Source organism: Necator americanus, chromosome IV, assembly GCF_031761385.1.
Source record: "Necator americanus strain Aroian chromosome IV, whole genome shotgun sequence".
Classification (NCBI taxonomy): Eukaryota; Metazoa; Nematoda; class Chromadorea; order Rhabditida; family Ancylostomatidae; genus Necator; species Necator americanus.
The window spans coordinates 23,085,154-23,105,391 of NC_087374.1; the positions used below are offsets into that span (position 1 = coordinate 23,085,154).

Consider the following 20,238-nt stretch of genomic DNA (forward strand, 5'->3'; position numbering starts at 1 on the left):
AAGCAAACAAATGGACTACCTAGAATTACAATCACCCGACTCCTTTCAGTGATTTCTCGTTTGTGGAAAAAAGAGATGTCTCTCGAAGAGGAAATGTTATGAAATCCCAGAGGATTACTTTGGACTAAGTAGAACTTTTGAAGAAATCTTACAAATGGAGTGAGGAAGGGAAGGACGATTCCCTCGACGGCAGGCGTAGTTGCGGACATAGCGTAAGTTAGGCGAGGGAATCTTGTTGACAACACTGACATTTTTTTCCATTGCATTTCTCCTTATTTGGCTGTATTTTATCCATATTTCTTAGCCTTTATACCTTCGTTATTGTTTCTTCGTTGGAAAACTCTACTATAGAATCATGGACTTTTTGAAAACCCTGAAGGAAGAGATGGAGCGGAAGCGGAAACAAATAGCTGAGTTTGAAGTGATGGTTGCTTATATTTCGTTTTTATTTTGCAAGTTATTCGTGAAGTTATTATCGTTTTTATTCGAGGCAGGTGGAAAAAAGTTTATAAGAGGTGCTGACGTGGCAGCTAAGCATGAAGAAGAGTACCGCGAAAAGCAGAAACTCAAACAGGCGGCCAAGGAAGACTCTGTTGAGGTAGAAAATCTGAAATGAAATTCGTGTACTTTTTTCTTTTTGACTCGAAATCTTACTAGAACAGATATTTAAGGAGAGTGCTAGCAATGCTGGTTCATCCGGTGATGGAGAAACACATTTCGAAGATTCTGTGAACGACGAAATCCCAATGTCTGAGGTTCGCAAACGTTTGAGGGATCGAGGACAGCCAATTTGTTTGTTCGGTAGGTACTTTTCATGGTTTTAATTTTAGTTTAGTTTCTTTTGTGAAATCACAAGCACTCGTTTTCTTATTACTTTCCCTTTGACTCCGCAGTGACTTCTGCTCATTTTCTACGCGCTCATAGTCTTTTTTGCCTCTCTTGATCATTTTTCTCATATGATCTTCATTCTATTGTAGGCGAAGACGAGTCACATATTCGTGCACGTTTGTTAAAATTGGAGATCGAACAACCTGACATGAAAGAAGGATGGAAGAACGAGTTGCAGTCAGCAATGCGCGATGTAGACGAAGAATTGGTCAAAGTTCGTTTCATTTCGAGAAGCTATCATATATGAACTTCGTTTCAAAGGTTTTCCGTGACATGTTTCTAGGAAGTGATCGAGGGGTCGTCTGATAATCCAAATAAGCACGACGTCGACCTATCCTCTTCCTTCAACGACAATTGGGAAAAAATTGAAGAACAAGCAACACTTCTTGGCGTTGGCATGTTTTTTTTTTCTAGTTTCACGCCTTTTTGAGTCCCTCCAGTTTGTTTTCTTCTGTACAGATTCACTTTTGTTTTCTTCTGTACAGATTCACTTTTCTTTTTTCTTATACAAGTCGCGTTTTCGAGGAACTCTCTCGTCCACTTTGTTTTATGTATTCTTATCCACGTTTTATTTAGGGAACGACCCACATAGAGACTGCGATATCATTTTGTCTTTCTTCAAATATCTCATTACTAGATGGGGAAAAGAGTTAAATAGACGAGACGATGAGGAGAAAAAGAGCCCTGCAGGTTCGTATGCACGCATTTTTGTCCGATTTAAGTGCATTTTGTCTTTCCTTCCTTTTAGTTTGACGCATTTCTGCAGAACTGCGCATGTTGTTACTCAATGTACTTCTTGAAGTATATATATATATATATATATATATATATATATATATATATACTGGGATAGGGCTTGTGTAGCGCAGTCGGTAAGAAGTTCCGCTGCCTGCACGATCGATCGAAGCTTCGAATCTAGTGCTCACCAAGCCTTTCATCCCTACGGGATCGATAAATTGGTACCAGACTTCTCTGGGAAGATAAAAACATTGACCTGATACATCGGCTATCCCCAGCAAGTCGTTGCATAGGTCAGTTACACGTTCGTAAACCTCAATCGATTCTGAATTGAAGTGAATGTGGTGGCGCCTCATAAGCAGATTGAATTTTATGCATGGATTTATTTTTGCATAATTATAAACCAGACACATTATCCTTTGTATACTGGGATGTTGGATTATTGTGCATCAAACGCAGCGCAACTGTTGTCAGGCGAAGTTAACCTGTTTAAAAACTATGTAATGTTTAGTTGAAATTCATGATCTAGTTACAACTCTATCACTTCACTAAAGTGAATTGTAAGTGAATTGAAGTGGTGCTGTAGTGAACCTTTGTGAGAAATTTGATTTTTTTTTACAAATTTGGAATGAATTTATTTGTAGACAACTGCTGTATGTTCCTTCTTTTCCTTAAACTGAGCTACCACAAAATCTCCTATTTCAGGCAAATTACAAGCAAGTATTCACAAGCAGACAGTAATGAACTTGAAACCTTTGCTGAATTCGCTGGAAAACCACTCTTGTAATAACGATATCCGCCATCACTTGACCAACATCTGTAGGTAAGACGAAGAACTCAATTTCTATGCATGAAATCACGACTTCCGTAATCATAAGCTTACACAACGTTTTCTTTAGATTGTTAATTATCGACAGGAATTATATACTGGCGAACAATGCTTATATGACCATGGCTATAGGGAATGCACCTTGGCCAGTAGGAGTGACGCGATCAGGTCTGGATATCTTTCCTCGCGCATGTTTCTTCACCATTATTTCACTCATTTTATTCCTTGTTAAGGTATTCACCAGCGTCCCGGATCTGCTAAGGCATACGTTTCTAATATTGCCCACGTGCTAAATGATGAAACGCAGCGAAAGTATATTCAGTCATTTAAAAGATTAATGACTCGAATGCAGGAGTATTTCCCTACAGATCCTTCAAAATGTGTGGAATATGTTCGCTCATCGTAACGTTCACTATCTAGATTTCACAGATAAATCATTTTATTTGCTTCTACCTTTTACTGGAGACTACGTTTTTAAAACATTCTTTATCTCTGATAATGTAAAAAATTTTCGTTAAGTTCCTTGTTTCAACCCCCGTTTGTTTCCGCCCATTGTTTTAAATTAGTTTTTCGTAATATGGTGGAAGAAGAAATAGATAGTATTGAAATGGACGAAATGGAGAGGAATGATGAAGAAATGGAGGATTTGGATGAGAAGATCAGTGATCTGAAGAGAAAGGTGAGCTTGTCTCTCTAGCATTCTTGTCGGAAGATTAATGAGTACCAACTGTTTACTTTATCTTTATTCTTGTCTGCTTTTTGCACCTCTTTTGTGTCATTTCACTAACGTTCCTTTTCTACGTTTCAGCTTGCTGAAAATCCTAACGATACCCAACTGAATCAACAACTGATCTCGTTGTTTCGAAACAATGGAGATCTTGATGAAGCAACCGAAGCTAGAGAAAAAATGGTAGCTCGAGCTCCTTTGTGTACTAAAATATGGCTGGAGTGGATACAGTGGGTTTATCAGTTTCCTGATGTGAGAGCATTACTTTTGTTCGGAAGAAAGATGGGTGACCTAGTGTGAGGAATGGTCAAAATCTACAGTTTTCATAATGCACCATTGAAGGGATGAACGGTCAGCTGGAGCGGATCGTGAACGACTAGAAAAATTGTTTGAAAGGGCAGTATTTGATTCCAATTCTGTGGAGATTTGGATGGAGCTCGTGCAGTGGGCTTGCGGAGTGGATCCAGTATTTGCTAGAGAGGTGACATTGTTTTGCGGAGATTCATTTCCTTGTTATTTCCAAGTCACCGTACATTGCAGAAGTTCGAGGATGCAGTATCGGCAATCGGACTCCGGGTGGATGTTGGCGGAATGATATGGCAGTCTTATCTGTGTTTTGAGGAAGCTTTACTTGCAGGCACGTCCTTTCTCCCTGTCACCTATTTTTTTCCTTCGTTGTTTTGTATTGTATGTTGTTGATGCTATTTGAGATTGATGCGTTCCTAACGCCTCATCGTTGGCTCAAATTCACGTTGCAATGCGCTTTTTGCACATTGTCGGTGAATTTGCGGTCCCTTTGAACCACTCATACTTTTAATTTGCTGCCGTTAAGGGTTAAAATTAACAGATTGAAGATATATTTCGAAGGTGTATTAGATTAATCTAGTCCCTGGTAATATCATTGCAAAGGTGGTTTTAGGCCTAATACGTTCGTGTTCTTCGTTCATTTCATACTTAGTCGTTTGTAATTTATTCATAATGAAATTATTGTTAATTGGCAAATGATAATCATCTCGAGAGTTTTTCTGCCTAAATTATACTGAAATCTATGTTAAAACCAGGTCAAAAGAACGTGACTTATCATGCAATTACGGAGGTGGTTAGCCTCGAAATGGTGTTGTGGCACATTAGCTCCATCGGCCTAGCTCCGCAGCCCGACGGAGCTAACGTTTGACCCACCCACAACAAAACTTCAAGGGCAATCGCCTAAGAAATTAAAAGACAAGTCAGGATATTTTGACCCAGCTGTATAAAGCGTATAACCATAACCAAACTAATATTCTTACTTGTAATGATATATTTGAAGGATGAAATCAATGAAAAGCCGATGTTATATGTTCTTCTGCTATACATTGTTTCATATTCAGGGGACGAAACCTGTGAGAAGCAAGTGAAGGCTGTTAAATCCTTATTTAAACGAGCTTTGCGAATCCCGAACGTTGATCTAGCGGACACGTGGAAGAGTTACTTGGAATTTGCAGGTAAAGATTCATTGCATTTTAATGGTTTTCCTTCTGTTCTTTTTTTTCTTGGAAATAATATTTCCAGGGGAAAGTATTGATGAAGAAATACAAGGGCTTTATGAAGCATCAACCAATCTGATGAAGGATTTTTCAAAATTCGAAATGAAACTCGCGGAAACTGATGACAGCCTTGATGCTTTTTATGAGTACTTGAGCTTTGAAAAAGGTTAATTGGAGATTTTTCTCGTGTTAATATACGTACTGTAATACATTATCTTCTAGTTAGCCATAAATTTGTTGTCTTACTAGGTAGCGAATATAAAGGTTCATTTCAGAAAAAGATGATCCCGGAAGAATCCAGTCTTTCTATGACCGCATGCTAGATAAACACCCAGATAATGAAAATGTTTGGTTTGACTATGGACAATGGTGTGAAACACAACTGAAAGTTCACTCGGTAGATCAATTGGTTTCTTTTAACGTGCGGAGTTTTTTTTCCTAAATTAAAAAGCCTTCAGATCTCTTGTCGTGTGTACAGGCGAGCAGTACGACATTGCCCATATAGCTGTGCATTATGGCAGCAGACATTGCTTGCACTTGAACGAGCAGGAGCACCGACAACGGAAATTGATGAAATGTGGAGTAGTGCTCGTGAGACTATCAGGTAAGGGATTTGTTCATGTTTGCAGTTATCGTCTATCTGAAATGATTTGTATTTCGTTCAACAACTCAGCGAGAACTAGAATTTTGTAGAGAGTAGAGCTTAAGTTTAGCTAACCTTATTCATTACTTGGTGTACTCTGTTCAATCGATTTGGTTGTGTTTTAATACTTTTTTTTTAATACATAGTGTCGTTCTAAAAAAATTCGAGACAATAGATGCATGCCAGTTTTATAGTTCTCAGGTAGGCCTTCGATGGCGATCCATTTTCTCAGTTCCTGATATGCCTACTTTTCTCATGTTTGGCTTCATGCTGTCGTTTTTAATCTTGATTTTGCTTTTATGAGTATGGCGTCACATTTTTTCTCTGGAGTCCACATTATACTTGCTCATGTTAATTTTTAAACAATCTATGGAAACTGACGAAACGCCCAAATCTCACAGAATGGGTGAAGTGAATACCCATTACACTAGAGACATGCAACACCCTGACTGGTTGAGGTTTTTCAGCACAGCAGAAGATGGACGAGCGCTTTACCGTACTTATCTGTACATGCTGCGTCGTCGAGCGGACATAGCAGACAAGGATTTCAGTAAAATGGCTGAAGTTTTCGAAGAAGGCGCAAAAGTACCGTTCTTTTTAACAAGAATTCCCACTTATAGAAAGAACTATTGAAATGTTTCCAGTCTCTAAAAGAGTGGTTCGGAACTCACGACTGGGATCAACAAGCGGCTTATCGAAGAAACTGGGCATATTTTGCATATACAAAGTTGAAGGACGCCAAGAAGGTTTTGTATTTTTCTCGAACATAGTTTTGCAGTTAATATCTTAATATTTTCCTTCGTTTATCGTTTCTAATTGTCTTTCTATGCTTTGACTCGTTCGTTATGTTTATGTCATATAAGAACTGGGTTTCAAGGAGATGCAGTCACATGATTCAAATGTGTAATATGTATTGTATGTAATATGACCAACGTACTCATTTTATATTGTTGCCACTCAAGGGTAAGCAAATCTGGGACGATATACTTGCTTCCGGAGGAGGACGATTTGCAGAGAAATGGATTGAAGCTGTGAAACTAGAAAGGCAGTTTGGGTTCATCGAAGGTGCAAGAAAACTTCTGTACAGGGTTAGCTTTTTAGAATTCTACATTCTGAAGTAGACCGACATAGCAGCTCTGCATAACCAAGTTTTTTTTTAGGCACTCAACTCCGTCTCGGATCATCCTACGACCGTATTTGAGTACTTTATACAGTTCGAACGAGAAGAAGGGACGTTAGAACAGCTTGATAAAGCACTCGAGAAGGTCACTCTTAGATTTCTTTCCGCCATATATTTTTCTGTGTTGCTGTTGCTTCTTTCATATAAGTAGTTTGAAGCAAACACCACAATCGCCATCCTATTCTTCTCTTTACTTTTCTTTCAAATTGCTCCAAATTTCAAATATGGCTAACCTTGTTACTTATTCTAGAATCCAATCTCAATGTGCAAAATTTAAGGTCAATGCTCAAGCTGCTCATCGTGCCACTCGCACACAGTCTCAGAAACAAAAGGAAGAATTCCCGGGAAAGAAGGATCATCCAAAAGAGGTGGAAAAGAATCGTTCTCCTTGTTTACACCATTTCATAGAAGATCTGATGAGTTCATTACATTTCTAGAAACATGGAACATCTAGAGATGCAGACTCGAAGACAACTCATCGCAAACGAACAGGTCCAGAGCCGGATAACAGCCCACCGGCGAAAAAACAAGTACGTTCCGCTTCATTGGGCGACTCTGCCGCTCCCTTCACATTCATTCTTTTGCTTTTATTTTCTGTGTTCTTCTACAACGGATGCCTATAACTTCTGGTTGGAAGTGGCGGAAACAGCACAGATGGTGCTAAGATTTGGCAAGGGTTCAGTCTAGTGTCTGAGACCATTTCAAAATATCCACTCAGAATTTGCAGATTAAGCACTCGGATGAAGTTGATCCAGGTCCAGTACACCGAACGCATTCTAAAGACAAAGATGGATTTATCATGCCTATGCTACCAGCGAAGAAAGTATGTTTCTTTTTATCCCTTTATACGGGATTCACAACTAAGTTTTGGAAGGAAAGTGACCACAACCAAAAATCACTTTTGTTTGCTCACTGCGGCATTTGGAGGAAATATGTAGTGTTTTTTGAAAGACGAGGATTCATCTCTCGAGAAATCGTCACTTTTTTTTAGCATTTTGTGGTTTTGATTTTGTCACAAGTCATCATCTAAGACTCTTACCCTTCTTTATTCAGGTTTACTTCTGGCTTTCTTAGCTCGTTCATAGAACAGAATGTCTTGCATTATCTCTTTTGCATCCCCTTTTTTTATCGCTTTTCTAATTTTTGTCACTTGTAAGTACAGGATCTCATTTCAGGCTGCAACAACTTCTGTTTCCAATCCGCCTGATCAGCCAGCTGGGTCATCCTCAGCATCTGTCAAAGATGAGAAATACACAGTGTTCATCTCCAACTTAGATTTCAAGACGACACCGGAGAAAATCAAAGAGGTTTCACTCGGATTCCTCCTTTGGCTCGATTTATATTTCCTCGGGAATTTTTCGTTTAGGTTCTTGAAGGAGTCGTTGAAGTTAGGTTGGTCTATCGGGGGATGAGCAAATTGACCAAGGGATATGGTTTTGTTGATCTTGACTCTGAGAAGAATCTCCGTAAAGCACTGGCGAACGACAGAATTCCAATCAATGGAAGACCTATGCTGGTTTGCAATATTTTAAACTGTTTGTGACACTCTCAACGTTCATCAGGTGTTCAGATCTCCGTCAACGACCCCGAGAAGCGTGTTGGTTTCAAATACTCTACTGGTCTCGAAAAAACAAAGCTTTTTGTGCGAAATGTACATTATGACTGTACGGAAGATCAGTTAAAGGTGATATCTTAATTTCAATTCAGTAAATTTGTCGTTGATGACTGGTTCTCATAAGAACTCTGCAGTGAAAACAAAGTAAAAAAAAACAGCCGGTGATAATCTTGAGCAGTAAATTGTTTAAATTTAATGTAGCGGTTTGGTGTTCCTCATTTCAATAATTGCAAAACATAAGCCCCGTAGGGGAGTCGAACCCCTGACCGTTAGATTAAAAGTCTAACGCTCTACCAACTGAGCTAACGAGGCCTCGAGGTGTGTGCGCGGTGCATACCTTAACATTCCGAGGACGATATTTGCATTTGTAAGTATTGATAAGATGTGGTAATACTATTTTTAAGTACTATTTATGCATTTATGTATATTTTGCGCAACCATTCTTCAAAGGCGGTGCTTTGTGGCCTGTAGATTTCTGTGATGCCGAAGTTTACTCATTTGTTCCATTGTCTTTAAAGAACAATACGTTATTTAATTACTTTTGAATTGTTGTCTACTTATTGTTTGCTCATTATGGTAGATGAATATGAGTTATCTTATAGGAAGCGTTCTCCGTCTTTGGTGCTGTGAAGGCAGTTCGAATTGTTACGCATTCCTCAGGGAAACCCAAAGGAGTTGCATACGTGGAATTCGACAATGAAGAAGGCGCTCAAAAAGCTTTGGAAGCTCCAGAAGTTATTCTTCTTGGTTTGTTCCAATGGTTTTTCTCTGACTTTCCGCTATTTTGTAACCTTATTACTCAATTTTCCAGAGCGTAAGTTGCATGTGACTTTGTCGAATCCGCCCAAGAAAGCGGACAAAACTGAGCCCTCACCCTCCACATCAAACTTTACACCGAGCACTTCAACAGATAGAAAAATGGCCCTTTCTATGGTTCCAAGAGGAGTGAAAGCGGCATCTTCGAAGGCAACGAATGGTGTGAACGGTGGTCCGAGAAAAGCCATGAGCAACGATGAGTTCAGAAAGCTATTAGGAAATTAGTGATGCTAAACTTGTTGCTCGTTGGAATTTAACCGGTATTGTTGATGTCGTTATATCCAGGTTCTCATTTGTGAATAAATTGTTATCTGGTGAAGTAGTACTATAAGAAAGCGTAGAATGCGCTATACCTTCATCGTATTTTAAACGATTTAAGAAGGATAAAGAAAGGTGAGGATCTAACCCTTTTTCAAAGTGTTAAGACATGGCTGCATATTCAAATGGCAACTCAGTGACAACGGATGAAGAACACCTTTTGGCTCCATTTGATTACATAAGATCGATGCCGGGAAAGCAAGTTAGTTGATTTATTTGAATTTTTCTCCGTTCTTTTCGACTGTTCTTTTTTAGTTCTATTCCATCTTTTCTATGCTTTCCCACTCCTTTTTGTTCTCATTTACTCCTCTAATTTAATGTTTTTGGAGAGATTTTGTGTGAATGCCTAGAGTAGTCGTTGCTAAATAAACACTTATTAAGGGGCGCGAACTGTTGGAAAAATAGATGACGCGAAGTACTTTTCAAAGGATTTTGCTAAAAAAAAATTTCACTCCTTTTGGTCCGCACCAGTTTGGGAAAATACTAAACAAAGACGAAAGACATCGAGATAAGGAGAAATGCGAGATCACAAGTACGAAGGCAATTAAAGAAGTATAAATTACACAACGCATTCTGAACCAATGCGTACGGCCTGCTTTGATGTGAGCTGTTTGAGAAAATCACAGGTTTTCTAGTCAACTTTCAAAACGAGTACCATCGAATTCATGATTAATTGGAATTATTACGAATGATTGTAATCATTAAAAATAATGCTATAAAAGTTGCGAAGACAGTGAAATGGAAAACAAATTGGCTTCAGTGCACGTAGGTACCCTGAATTTCGATACTTTAGAAGCGATGAACTTGCTGTCAAAACTTTTAAATATAAGCCTTACAAATTTTGGTGTTATCATTTTCTATAAAAGATAAGACCATTCATTAATTAGCTAATATTTACTCTGTTGACGAGCCCACTGGGCATGTCCCATACTGTCGTTTAATTGGATAGCGCGTTGTGGCGCTGTTTTGTTGAAACAGTCAGGGATCAATCCCTGGCAGAAGTGAGGTTTTTGCACTTGGCGTTGGAGAGTTTGAATGGCACATTTCCTATCCAGCAATGGTGGCTTCTCCTACTATCACTAAAAAAAAAGCTATTTCGATGCTGTTGTTAAGCGAAGAAATGACATCTACAGCCGGAAATGGGGATAAAATTAGTGCAAAGTGGGCTCCACCACAAGAGTTTCGGAATAAGGGCGCTCACAGCGACTTTCCTGCTATACAATTTTGTAAGGTTGTAGAGACAGACTTTGTCAATGTCTGAGGGAAGCTTGGTGACTCCAACTTCCCAGGTTTTTTTTTGTAACCTAGTTGACAAAAATGCTATTTTTTCTTCAGGATATTGATTTTTTTCAACTAGCTTTTGAGAGGACCAGAACACCAACAAAGATCAAACTTTGCAATTAAGGGTTTTCCTTGATGATTTATCAAAACATGGCACCGGATTTTTCAACCGCGCTACCGTAATCTCGCGAAGGGAAATATTGCGAAAATTTAGATTTCTGCTTGTGCGTCAATATCCGTATTACTTCGAACACAAGTCGAATAACTCAGCTCGAAGTTTACAAAAACAAAGTCAGTTTAAACTGTGTAGAGGAAAATTTTTGGTGTTAGAATTTATTTTCTAGGTGTTTTTTGTTCTCTCGAGAGTTATTTGAGAAAAGGTTGAAAATTTTGCTAAAATTCGCAACTTTTTCTCAACTAGCCTTCAAAAGAAACAGAGGTTCCCTAAAAAAGGTAACTCAAATGTTTTACAGCGCTAGTCTTTCTCTCCAAAACGCACCCTTTACCTGTCGTTTTTCGTCCCTTCTGCAGCTCGTTATTCGTGTTTATCTCAACCTAACAAAATCCGACCAGTCCAGCAGTCATTTCCAATCAGGGCTTATGTCATTCGCTAAAATTACCTCTCAGTCACACCCAAAAGCGGTAAGTGCTGTCAATACAATTTCAGAAAAATTGCCGATAATACTTCTTGGTAGTTTTTTCCCTTGCAAAAATCAAGATCCCGACAGGGATCGAACGGTTCACCGTCTGTAACCACTGTCAAAGAGTAAAATTGTATGTGAATGGTAGAAAGTAGTCCGAAAATCTTTTTTAGAATGCGTTCTTCAACGATATTAGTTTTCTTTTTTAATTTTGCAAAAATAGAAAGATCCCGGCTGGGATCCAGCTCTCGACCGTTTGTTTTCATTGTCAGCGAGTGAAATTGTGTGTAAGTAGTAGAAATTGGTGTGAAAACGCTTTTAAAACATGTTCTTCGTCGTTTTCGGCTGTTTTTCTTTTGCATGTGGTAAAAATAATGATTCCAGTGGGGATCGAAATCTCGACTGTGTGTTATCACTGTCAATAGAAGAATTGTGTCGTCGAATACACATTGAGAGCTTCCTCATCTTTTCAGCTTACATGTGCACATATATGCTGACACGGGGCGGATGTAGCGCAGTCGGCTAGAGGTTTCGCTGTCTGCACGGTCGATCGGAGGTTCGAATCCAGTGACCTTTAGTCCCTACTGGGTCGATAAATTGGTATCAGACTTGTCTGGGAGGATAAAAACACTGACTTGACACATCGGCTAGCCATTGTGTAGGCCAGCTACGCGTTCGCTAACCTCAAACGATTCTGAATTGAAGTGAATGTGGGGGCGCATCCCGAGCGGATTGATTAACGCCAGAAACTTTATCCTTTTATTACAAAGATCTGCGTCGATTGAACTCCAGCTGGGCCTACGCTAGACAATAACGCACAATTTCGTTTTCAAAAACGCTTTGCTGTCAAGTAACCAAATATATTTTGTGACTGGGGCCGGCGTAGCGCAGTTGGTTAGAGGTTCCGCTGTCGCGGACACATCGGCTAGCCACCGCAAGTCATTGTGTAGGTCAGTTATCTGTTCGTAAACCCCAAGCGATTCTGAATTGAAGTGAACGTGGTGGCGCTTCTCAAGTGGATTGATTAACGCCAGATACTTTTACTTTTTGTGTACTGACACATTTCTAATCCTTACAGTGAGCTATAAGTGGCGTTCATATTATATTGTATATTTTTATTTTACTTCCAGCATCATATGTTAATATTCATTATGGTACTTTTTATTAATTTTTTTATTTTATTTTAATTTATTTATTTAGCGTAATCTTGTTTCTTTAATCCTATTTATTATAAGTAATTTTTGATTGCTATTTGAGCGGCTATACTAGAATGAATGAGGTGAGGGTTTCGTTTTCACGAGGGTCTTATATGGCGGAGTCGTTTCCAGGAGGGTTTTTTTTCCAAGCTACACGCTTGACACCGTTTACATCTCTTTGAAACTCCGATTTGAACTCAGATTCCTGTAACCAAAAAATATGGAATAATCCTCCCGGAACCAGATTTTCGTTTTTTTCTGCATAGTTGTTTTTTTTTTCTTCTAATTCTAGTATTGCAGGCAAACATGCTTTTTTTCTAACTATTCACTACCTCCAAATCTCACTTTTCCTCTGTCAATAGAATTCAAGAGTTCTCTACTTTTCTTTGTTTATTTGGCTTTCTTTAGTTGAGTACCCCAATCACTTGTATTTGTCTGATAGTTCACTTGATTTTTCAGGTCAGGGGAAAACTTGCTATAGCGTTTAACGTTTGGCTTAAAATAAGCGAAGATAAATTATCTACAATCATGGGTTAGTGATGATTAAATTAGTTTAATTTGTTGTATTCTAAACTATAATCGACTTCCAATAAGCTTGGCAAATTAAATAGCTACAAATGACAAATTAAAACAACCATTACGTGATTATTTTGGATCTTTACGTTTTTTTTTCTTCCAGAGATCGTTCAAATGCTGCACAACGCCTCACTTATGATTGATGACATTGAGGATAACTCGGTACTCCGACGAGGACTCCCTGTCACTCATCATATCTATGGGACTCCGCGAACCATAAATACCGCGAACTACGTTTATTTCATTGCACTTGAGAAGTGTATACGGTTATCGCCGAAGGCTGTCGCAATATTTGCAGGTTTGCTATCGAAGTCTTGTTTAATTAGTTCCTTAGCATTCACCTTCTTACGAGTGCCTTTGGATTTTTTTTTGTGCAGCTTAGCAGTTCATGTAAGTATTTTTAGCTCTTGGATTTGTATGAAATATTTAGACAGTTTCGCGTTATGTATATATCACTGGACATTCTGACATCTAGATAGGGTAGGGTATGATTAGATATTAGAAAGCGAAGTACTGAGTTCCAGATCAAATGCTGGAACTCCACAAAGGTCAAGGAAAGGAGTTATTCTGGAGGGACACAGTCACTTGTCCAACAGAAGCCGAATATGAAGAAATGGTAATACAAAGTACGATTTTACGCGTTTTTTTTAATTTTTGGTTCTTTGATGCACAAAACAGAAAATAAAGTATTTTTTTTAGAAACTGGAGGACTATTTTTCCTGGCTGTAAAATTAATAGAATTGTTCAGTGAAGAGGATTATGATTTCTCGAGTTTACTCACAGAGATGTCACTTTTCTTTCAAATCAGGTTTGCTACCACAACTTGTCAGAGATGATTGTCTTCGTACACATCCTGGATGCCACATTTTTAGAGACGATTACCTCAACTTGGTCTCTGATGACATGGCGAAACAAAAATCATTCGCTGAAGACCTAACAGAGGGGAAGTTTTCCTATCCTATTATACACGCAATACGGAGCTCTCCATTGTCAAGCAATGATGATCCTGTTCTGAGTTAGTTTTATGACTTTATTAGTTTATGGTTTATTATGACTTCTATCACTCCTATCCAGTTGCATGTAATTTTACGTAGATATTTTGCGTCAACGCACTGAAGACGTCGAAGTGAAGAAATACTGCATTAATGTCATCAAAGAACGGAACTCTCTTGAGTAAGCATGTTTCATGGCCGATCATCTATGGTACTTTTTTTTAAACCAAATCACCATTCTACGTTTGTTTACAGTCACACTTTGTCGAGGTTGCGAGTCATAAGTTCCAAAATTCGAGCAGCAATCAGCGCCCTCGGCGGGAATAGCAAGCTAGAAGAAGTTATGGAGCTCCTTGAACGAGGTATAATTAGTTAAATTTAGTACTTTCCAAATTGAATTTACGTGACAATTCCCATGTCCTACGTTTGTTCTCATTCTTGACTAATTAATTTGTTTTAACTTTATTGCCATATTCAATTTATCTACGCTTGTAGTCGTGTTTCACCCCGTTCTGATCTTCCATTGTTGTGATACGTGGCTTCATGTTTTTGTACTTACTTTGCTTTATTTCGGTGTTGAATTAATAAATATAATTCTGCGAACGTTCTCCCTAACCTGTAAAACCACATACAGTTTGCATCAGGATTTTGTATTCACCTCCCATACCAGGACATAACGAAGGCAGTCTAGAGTTTTTTACTTACTTTTCTTTTCTTTCACCTTCTGAAGGAGAAGAAGGAAAAGAATGTTATTCATGGATTTAGGTGGCGTCATTTCTACATGAGTATGAGTGGCTTTTTTTTTCTTACCCGTATTCCATGACCTCTCCGTTGAGTTTGACCTGCAAACGGTAACGCTGTGGTAGGGGAGGCACTCGGGAGGTACCCAAGCAAATTGGGTGCAGCCGAATTGTGTGCCTGCAGCAGCAATCGCTGCAACGCCTGACCAGGCGCACTGTCCATCCTTAGGCTCCGTCCACCCTTGGCACAGAAACCCTGCATGATATCTCTACTTGGATATCCTGACAAAACGAGCTTATAGGGAAATGAAATGGTAAAACATGAGCTCCACAATGAGAAACCCGTTCGTAAATGAAATTGCCTGATAAAAATGATAAAAAAATACGTTATACTTCCAAGAATGACAGAAAAATGATGGAATAACAGAATGCAAAAGTAAAACCGACTTATTTATTAGCAAGGCAACGAAATGCGACGCTAGCTGTGACCTCCGTTGATCTTGTTTAAAGTCACACACACTATACTAAGCTACATAACGTGAGATACTCACCCAACGGCTAGTAGAAGCACTTCTTAGCGTCTCCTGCTGCAGTCAGACGGTAGAGCTGAGCACACTCGACCACAACCGCCAACTCCGTTTCGAACGCAGCTGCTTACGCAACTGACAGGCCTCAATTCGTTTTGGCTGCACTGTTCTTTGCTTCGCTGTTGCTGCCTCAAATATAGGCGTATGTAAACGGTCTTCTTCCATTGTTTTTATTATTCTGCTCCTAAGACGAAGTGATGTAGTCGGTTCAAAACGACATGTAGTTCAGTTAAGTTAAGGTGCAGTTAAGAAAGTGCTCGAAGTGGCGCGGTGGACCCCGCGGTTGGGGTCGAAGTCGGATCATCGCGTACTGCAACCACTAGTGCTGCTAGTAATAAGTTCCTCCTCGATCCTAGCTCTTGCGCCCCACCGCACTGCTTCAAGCGCAGCGGCTTACATAAGGCTGCCCGCAGAGTTAGGCGTCGTTTTGACCTGACTATAGGAACTACGATTGCACTGTCCATGATTCGATACTTCCCTGGTCCAACCACCCCTTTCATCCCTAAAGGCTAGATAAGCTGAAACTAAACTCTCACGGAACGATAAAAACACTTTCTTGACTCATCCGCAAGTAAATGTGTAAGCCGCATTTGTGTGCACAAATCTCAGATGATTCTGGAATGATTTTGGACCCGTTGGACATCCTAAAAGGGCTACTCAAACATAACAACATTACATAACTACCAAACACGATGCCATACTCTTACTCGGTATTGACTACTAACATGTGATGGATTACTGCTTCGCTGAGATGCGCAGCTTTCTGAGCAGCCGTTGGTTAGGGCGGAGCAGAGGCTGGCAACTCGTCGTCCAACGTGCTCTCGAGGATATCTCGAACGGTGTCCAGGATGTAATGAGCGCTAGTTGTGTCAGAGAAGGTAGTCATAATTGGTACAACTTGGTCATTTTAAGATTGGGAAGGAGGGGAACGAAGAAGTTCACTCTGGTCGCATATAATCGTCTTCGACACTAGAAGTAAGTACATATGCTAGCATTCCTCTACAGAATAAACGTTTGTTGGCCTTCTTTTTCAGTACAAGTCTTTTCTGAGCATCATCTGCGTAAAATTATTGAGGGAAAGTCGGATGGAACGAACAAGGAAGTACGGTTCTTTTCGCTAAAGAACTTCTGCATTATAGTTTTTTCCTGGTCGGTAGCGGCAAAAACAAGTGGTGGTCAGCTATCTCACAAAAGGCCGCCACAACTAGGTCGCGGCTGCAATATTGCCGCTTAAAGCAGCGTTGCACGAAACCGACGTAAATGGGAAGCTTGTGATATAGAGTTTGGAGTGTGGATTACGAGTACGAACGTGACACCCCAAATTTCTCCTAATCGTGCTGAAAAACGGTGTGGGAATGGCGTTTGTTCTTACGAGGTTTCTTAGAACGCCCCTATGGACTCACTCCGCTTCCGTTAGCAGGCTATTCATTGGTTTCACTTGAACAAGCTGGTGAGCAGGTTAAAGGCATCACCCCACGAGTCTGAGGTGGTGCAGATTTCAGGTGGAGTTTTCTTTTACAGGATGGGAGATTATGGAGAGGGGGGGTGATTCCGTCCATTTCTTCCTAATTGTCGTAAAAAACGGCCCGGAAGATACGGCTTCATTCGTTTTGGCGCACCATTTTGTACAAGAGGTACGATTGGAGCGCGCCAGTCTTGTGCGGCGCCGCATCTTCCGGGCCGTTTTTTACGGCAATTAGCAGGAAATGGACGGAATCACCTTCCTCTCCGTAGTCTCCCATCCCGTATACGAATACTCCACCTGAAATCTGCACCACCTCAGATTCGTGGGGTGATGCCTTTAAGAGACCATCGGTGATTCCCGACCGCTCGCTAGGGGCACGTGCAAAAAGGTGACGGGTTTTCACGTGGGAACAAGCCAGCTTCGTTTTTTTTTTCGAGGGACGAGGTAAGGGAAACTGGGATGGAACATATTCGTGATCTACACCCCGAACTTTACATTCTCCCACTGGTTTCCCAATCACGTCACTTTCGTGATACGCTGCCTTTGATCTATTCAACTGTGGTAACAGGAATCTATCATATTTTAGTTTTATTCGATAAAAATCGCTGTACATTTATAAATTTGCAAAATTTCTTCGACCTTGTCAGCAAACGTGATATGAAAGTGGTGATTACAAAAGTCGTGGCCTTGAGGCTAACACCTTATAAGTATAGCAGAGGATGCCGGTCGTCGAAAAATCAATTTCTTAGTTATGCTAAAATCACAGGTACAATGCTAATCTATGACATGCGAGTCAGAGCAGTTTTGTGTACACAAAGTGAATAAGTGGAATTCAGGATAGTTGAACACGATTGAAAAGAAAACTGAGAGGAAAACTGAACGAATTGCTACACAATCAGTAACGAATAAACAATGACGGTAACGTAAAACAGTCGCAACCAATACAAATATAACCCGACTAAAATTGGGCGTCCGAATGCGATCGGTCTCCGAATGAGTGCAGGACCGTCGACCAATACAGTACGCTAGTATCCTTAGATAACAGGAGATTCCAGCAGCTATTATGTCCTTGATTTGACCACTACTAAGTTTCTACGGTAGTTAGTACACAATGTTTACACTTTTACGTAGGAAGGGATGAGACTATCATCAGACCATGAACAGCTGCTATCTGATAGCTATAATCTATCCACTAACAAAGTTGTACAAAATGACATATAAGTTATAGAAAAGTCATAATATTGCGATTCCTTGAGCTAAGCAAATAATATGTAGATCATATCTGCCGTAATTCAACTAAGAAACTGAGGATTTGTATAGGAAAAGTTCAGGAAAGCTTCTGGATCTATTGATTCCAAGAGCGATTTGTCATGTACGGGGGTTAGCGCTACTTTCTCGTTCGTAAAGTCTTCATCGAAGTTCGACACATCAGAGGAAGATTTCTAAAAATAATATGATTAATGAGCAGGCTGTTAATATATCAATTGTTCTGAAATAGTGCATGAATGAAAACGAAACAAGCTTAGGCGAAGTTATGACTCTTTTTCAAGGCACCACTACATTTTCAAAATGATCGTTCTAATGCTCGTTCTAATGCTGGAAAAAGAAATTAACATCAATCCGTTAAGGATCCACCAAAAGGTTTCACTTTAGTTTGCAATTCGGAATCGTTGAGGTTTACGAACGTGTAACTGGCCTATAAAATGACTTGCGGTGGCTAGCCAATATGTCCAATCAGTGTTTTTATCCTCCGAGACAAGTCTGGTACCAATTTATCGACCCCGGAGGGATGAAAAGCTTGGTGAGCGTTAGGGCGGATTCGAACCTTCGATCGTGCAGAAAGAGGAACCTCTAACCGCTACACTACACCTGCCCCTAGATCTTTGTAAAAGTAGCAAAAATTCAAACTCAACCCCTGAAAACTTAAGTGGACCAGAGACCCACTTAAGGATATGAGTTGAATCTGGGTCAATATATCCTAAGGTACTGACTCATGCTTTGTATAATTTGGAAAGAGTTTCTTTTCTCTCGGATATTAAAAAGGACTTAATATTCCATAACGCAGACAATGAGGTTGGAATTTAAAGTTCTCTGAATCGTTTGCGGGGAAACGAACACTCCACGTCCTCATTGTGCAACGTCGCTTAAACGGTTACGTAGGAAGCAGCCTGTTTCCAACCACTCGAAAGTGACTACAACCCTACGAGTGACTTTGTTGGTGAAATTAGAACCTTATTTGGAAGCATTATAAATCTTTTAAGCAAGGAAAGATCACAACATTGAGGAAACATCGGAAGGCAACAGTAATCATGAATGTTAACTCACAATATTAGGCTTGAAAGGAGGCGGGACTTGTCGGGTTTCAAATCGTTTCCAGTCGACTCCGCGGAAAAACGAATGTTGCCTAATTGGACCGTCCGGACACTCGGGCATTCCTAGTCGGGTGTTAGGGTTACGGTCAAAGAGCTGAAATAGCTCGATAGTTAACCGTACCGCGATTGTTTGAGTTATAGGCTACAACTGGACGAAAACGCACTGCGCTCAAGCATTTCGCCGCTTCCTTCGAAATCGTTTTCGGGAAGTATGGCCGCTCGTTGAGAATCGAGTCGAACAACTCGTCTTCTCCTTCACCATGGAATGGCGATTGTCCAACAAGCATTTCATACATCTTTAAATGCGAATCATTAGAAACAGTATGATTCAACGGAACTTGTGAAAATTCAGCCCAAAACATTACTTACCAGAACACCGAACGACCAGAAGTCCACAGCTTCGTTGTACAATTGTCCCTTGATGATCTTGAAAAGAGAAAATATGTCTCAATTTTCTGAGCAATTTTTGCAAGATAATGGTCGTTTGGTAATTACCTCGGGGCTGATATAATCGGGAGTACCGCAGAATGTCGAAGCCATACCATTTTCTCGATTCATCTCCGTTTTTGCCATACCAAAGTCTGCCAGTTTCACATGACCTTCCGAATCCAGAAGGATGTTGTCCAATTTTAGGTCTCTACAAAATTAATTAGTTTATTTAGATTACTTCGCAAATGATGATTTTGCTCTTTTATATTTTCTTTGAATTTCACGAAAATCAACTTTTCTTCTCAAAGTCGTACAACTTTCGTGGAGTTCTTAAATACAATGACTATACGGCCGATGCTCGTCTTTTGTGTACGCATAGAACTTCCACAGTTATCGGAATTAGTATGTTAATAAAGATAAGATCTTGAAGATAAAAACCGATAGGTATTCCGCTAGTCGTAAAACCCATTTGGATACGTTTATTCAGACAACGGAATTTCACAACATCTCACCGATAAATGATGTTATTTGAATGGAGGAACTGTAGAGCGACGATGATCTCGCAAGCGTAGAACCTTGTTCGATTCTCATCGAACTTTTTAACTTGTTGAATATGGTGCATTAAATCACCGCCGTTCAGATATTCCATCACAAAAAATAGGTACTCCTAAATAAATTCGAC

General features: G+C 39.8%; 4 protein-coding genes across 8 annotated transcripts in view; 2 read left to right on the top strand and 2 right to left on the bottom strand.

Annotated features, from left to right (window-relative positions):
• Positions 1-355: 355 nt before the first annotated feature.
• Positions 356-2,861, top strand: RB195_002424 (uncharacterized protein; the record flags this gene model as incomplete). Of its 2 annotated transcripts, none has more annotated exons than XM_064199679.1 (9): positions 356-427; positions 491-598; positions 672-801; positions 978-1,102; positions 1,172-1,283; positions 1,465-1,578; positions 2,332-2,449; positions 2,526-2,623; positions 2,689-2,861. In XM_064199679.1, the coding sequence occupies 9 exons, from the start codon at positions 356-358 to the stop codon at positions 2,859-2,861; spliced, it is 1,050 nt and encodes a 349-aa protein (XP_064055560.1). The 2 variants fall into 2 exon arrangements, with proteins under 2 accessions (XP_064055560.1, XP_064055561.1); XM_064199680.1 differs by having other exon boundaries at positions 356-421.
• A 171-nt stretch (positions 2,862-3,032) lies between these two features.
• On the top strand, positions 3,033-14,339 carry RB195_002425 (uncharacterized protein; the record flags this gene model as incomplete). Of its 3 annotated transcripts, XM_064199683.1 has the most annotated exons (28): positions 3,033-3,134; positions 3,264-3,412; positions 3,525-3,663; positions 3,723-3,819; positions 4,550-4,663; positions 4,731-4,871; positions 4,981-5,102; positions 5,164-5,309; positions 5,816-5,933; positions 5,993-6,094; positions 6,311-6,436; positions 6,509-6,613; positions 6,807-6,896; positions 6,966-7,058; positions 7,256-7,351; positions 7,704-7,835; positions 7,895-8,044; positions 8,099-8,212; positions 8,746-8,890; positions 8,955-9,119; positions 9,385-9,479; positions 12,855-12,927; positions 13,075-13,269; positions 13,496-13,597; positions 13,671-13,779; positions 13,844-13,986; positions 14,066-14,144; positions 14,219-14,339. In XM_064199683.1, 28 exons carry the CDS (start codon positions 3,033-3,035, stop codon positions 14,337-14,339), a joined length of 3,363 nt encoding a protein of 1,120 aa, XP_064055562.1. The 3 variants fall into 3 exon arrangements, with proteins under 3 accessions (XP_064055562.1, XP_064055563.1, XP_064055564.1); XM_064199681.1 differs by lacking the exons at positions 9,385-9,479; positions 12,855-12,927; positions 13,075-13,269; ... (3 more) ...; positions 14,066-14,144; positions 14,219-14,339 and having other exon boundaries at positions 8,955-9,184; XM_064199682.1 differs by lacking the exons at positions 3,033-3,134; positions 3,264-3,412; positions 3,525-3,663; ... (15 more) ...; positions 8,746-8,890; positions 8,955-9,119 and having other exon boundaries at positions 9,387-9,479.
• A 2,552-nt stretch (positions 14,340-16,891) lies between these two features.
• Positions 16,892-17,368, bottom strand: RB195_002426 (uncharacterized protein; the record flags this gene model as incomplete). The annotated part of the gene is made up of 1 exon (XM_064199684.1): positions 16,892-17,368. One exon carries the CDS (start codon positions 17,366-17,368, stop codon positions 16,892-16,894), a length of 477 nt encoding a protein of 158 aa, XP_064055565.1.
• A 679-nt stretch (positions 17,369-18,047) lies between these two features.
• The window catches only part of RB195_002427 (uncharacterized protein), a gene marked incomplete at both ends in the record, with an annotated part of 69,415 nt that continues 67,224 nt past the window's right edge, over positions 18,048-20,238 (bottom strand). For both annotated transcript variants that reach the window (XM_064199685.1, XM_013446257.2), the window contains 6 exons: positions 18,048-18,197; positions 19,081-19,221; positions 19,292-19,423; positions 19,497-19,553; positions 19,623-19,764; positions 20,069-20,223. In XM_064199685.1, coding sequence (XP_064055566.1) covers positions 18,048-18,197; positions 19,081-19,221; positions 19,292-19,423; positions 19,497-19,553; positions 19,623-19,764; positions 20,069-20,223 — 777 coding nt within the window. The remainder of the gene's footprint in view (positions 18,198-19,080; positions 19,222-19,291; positions 19,424-19,496; positions 19,554-19,622; positions 19,765-20,068; positions 20,224-20,238) is intronic.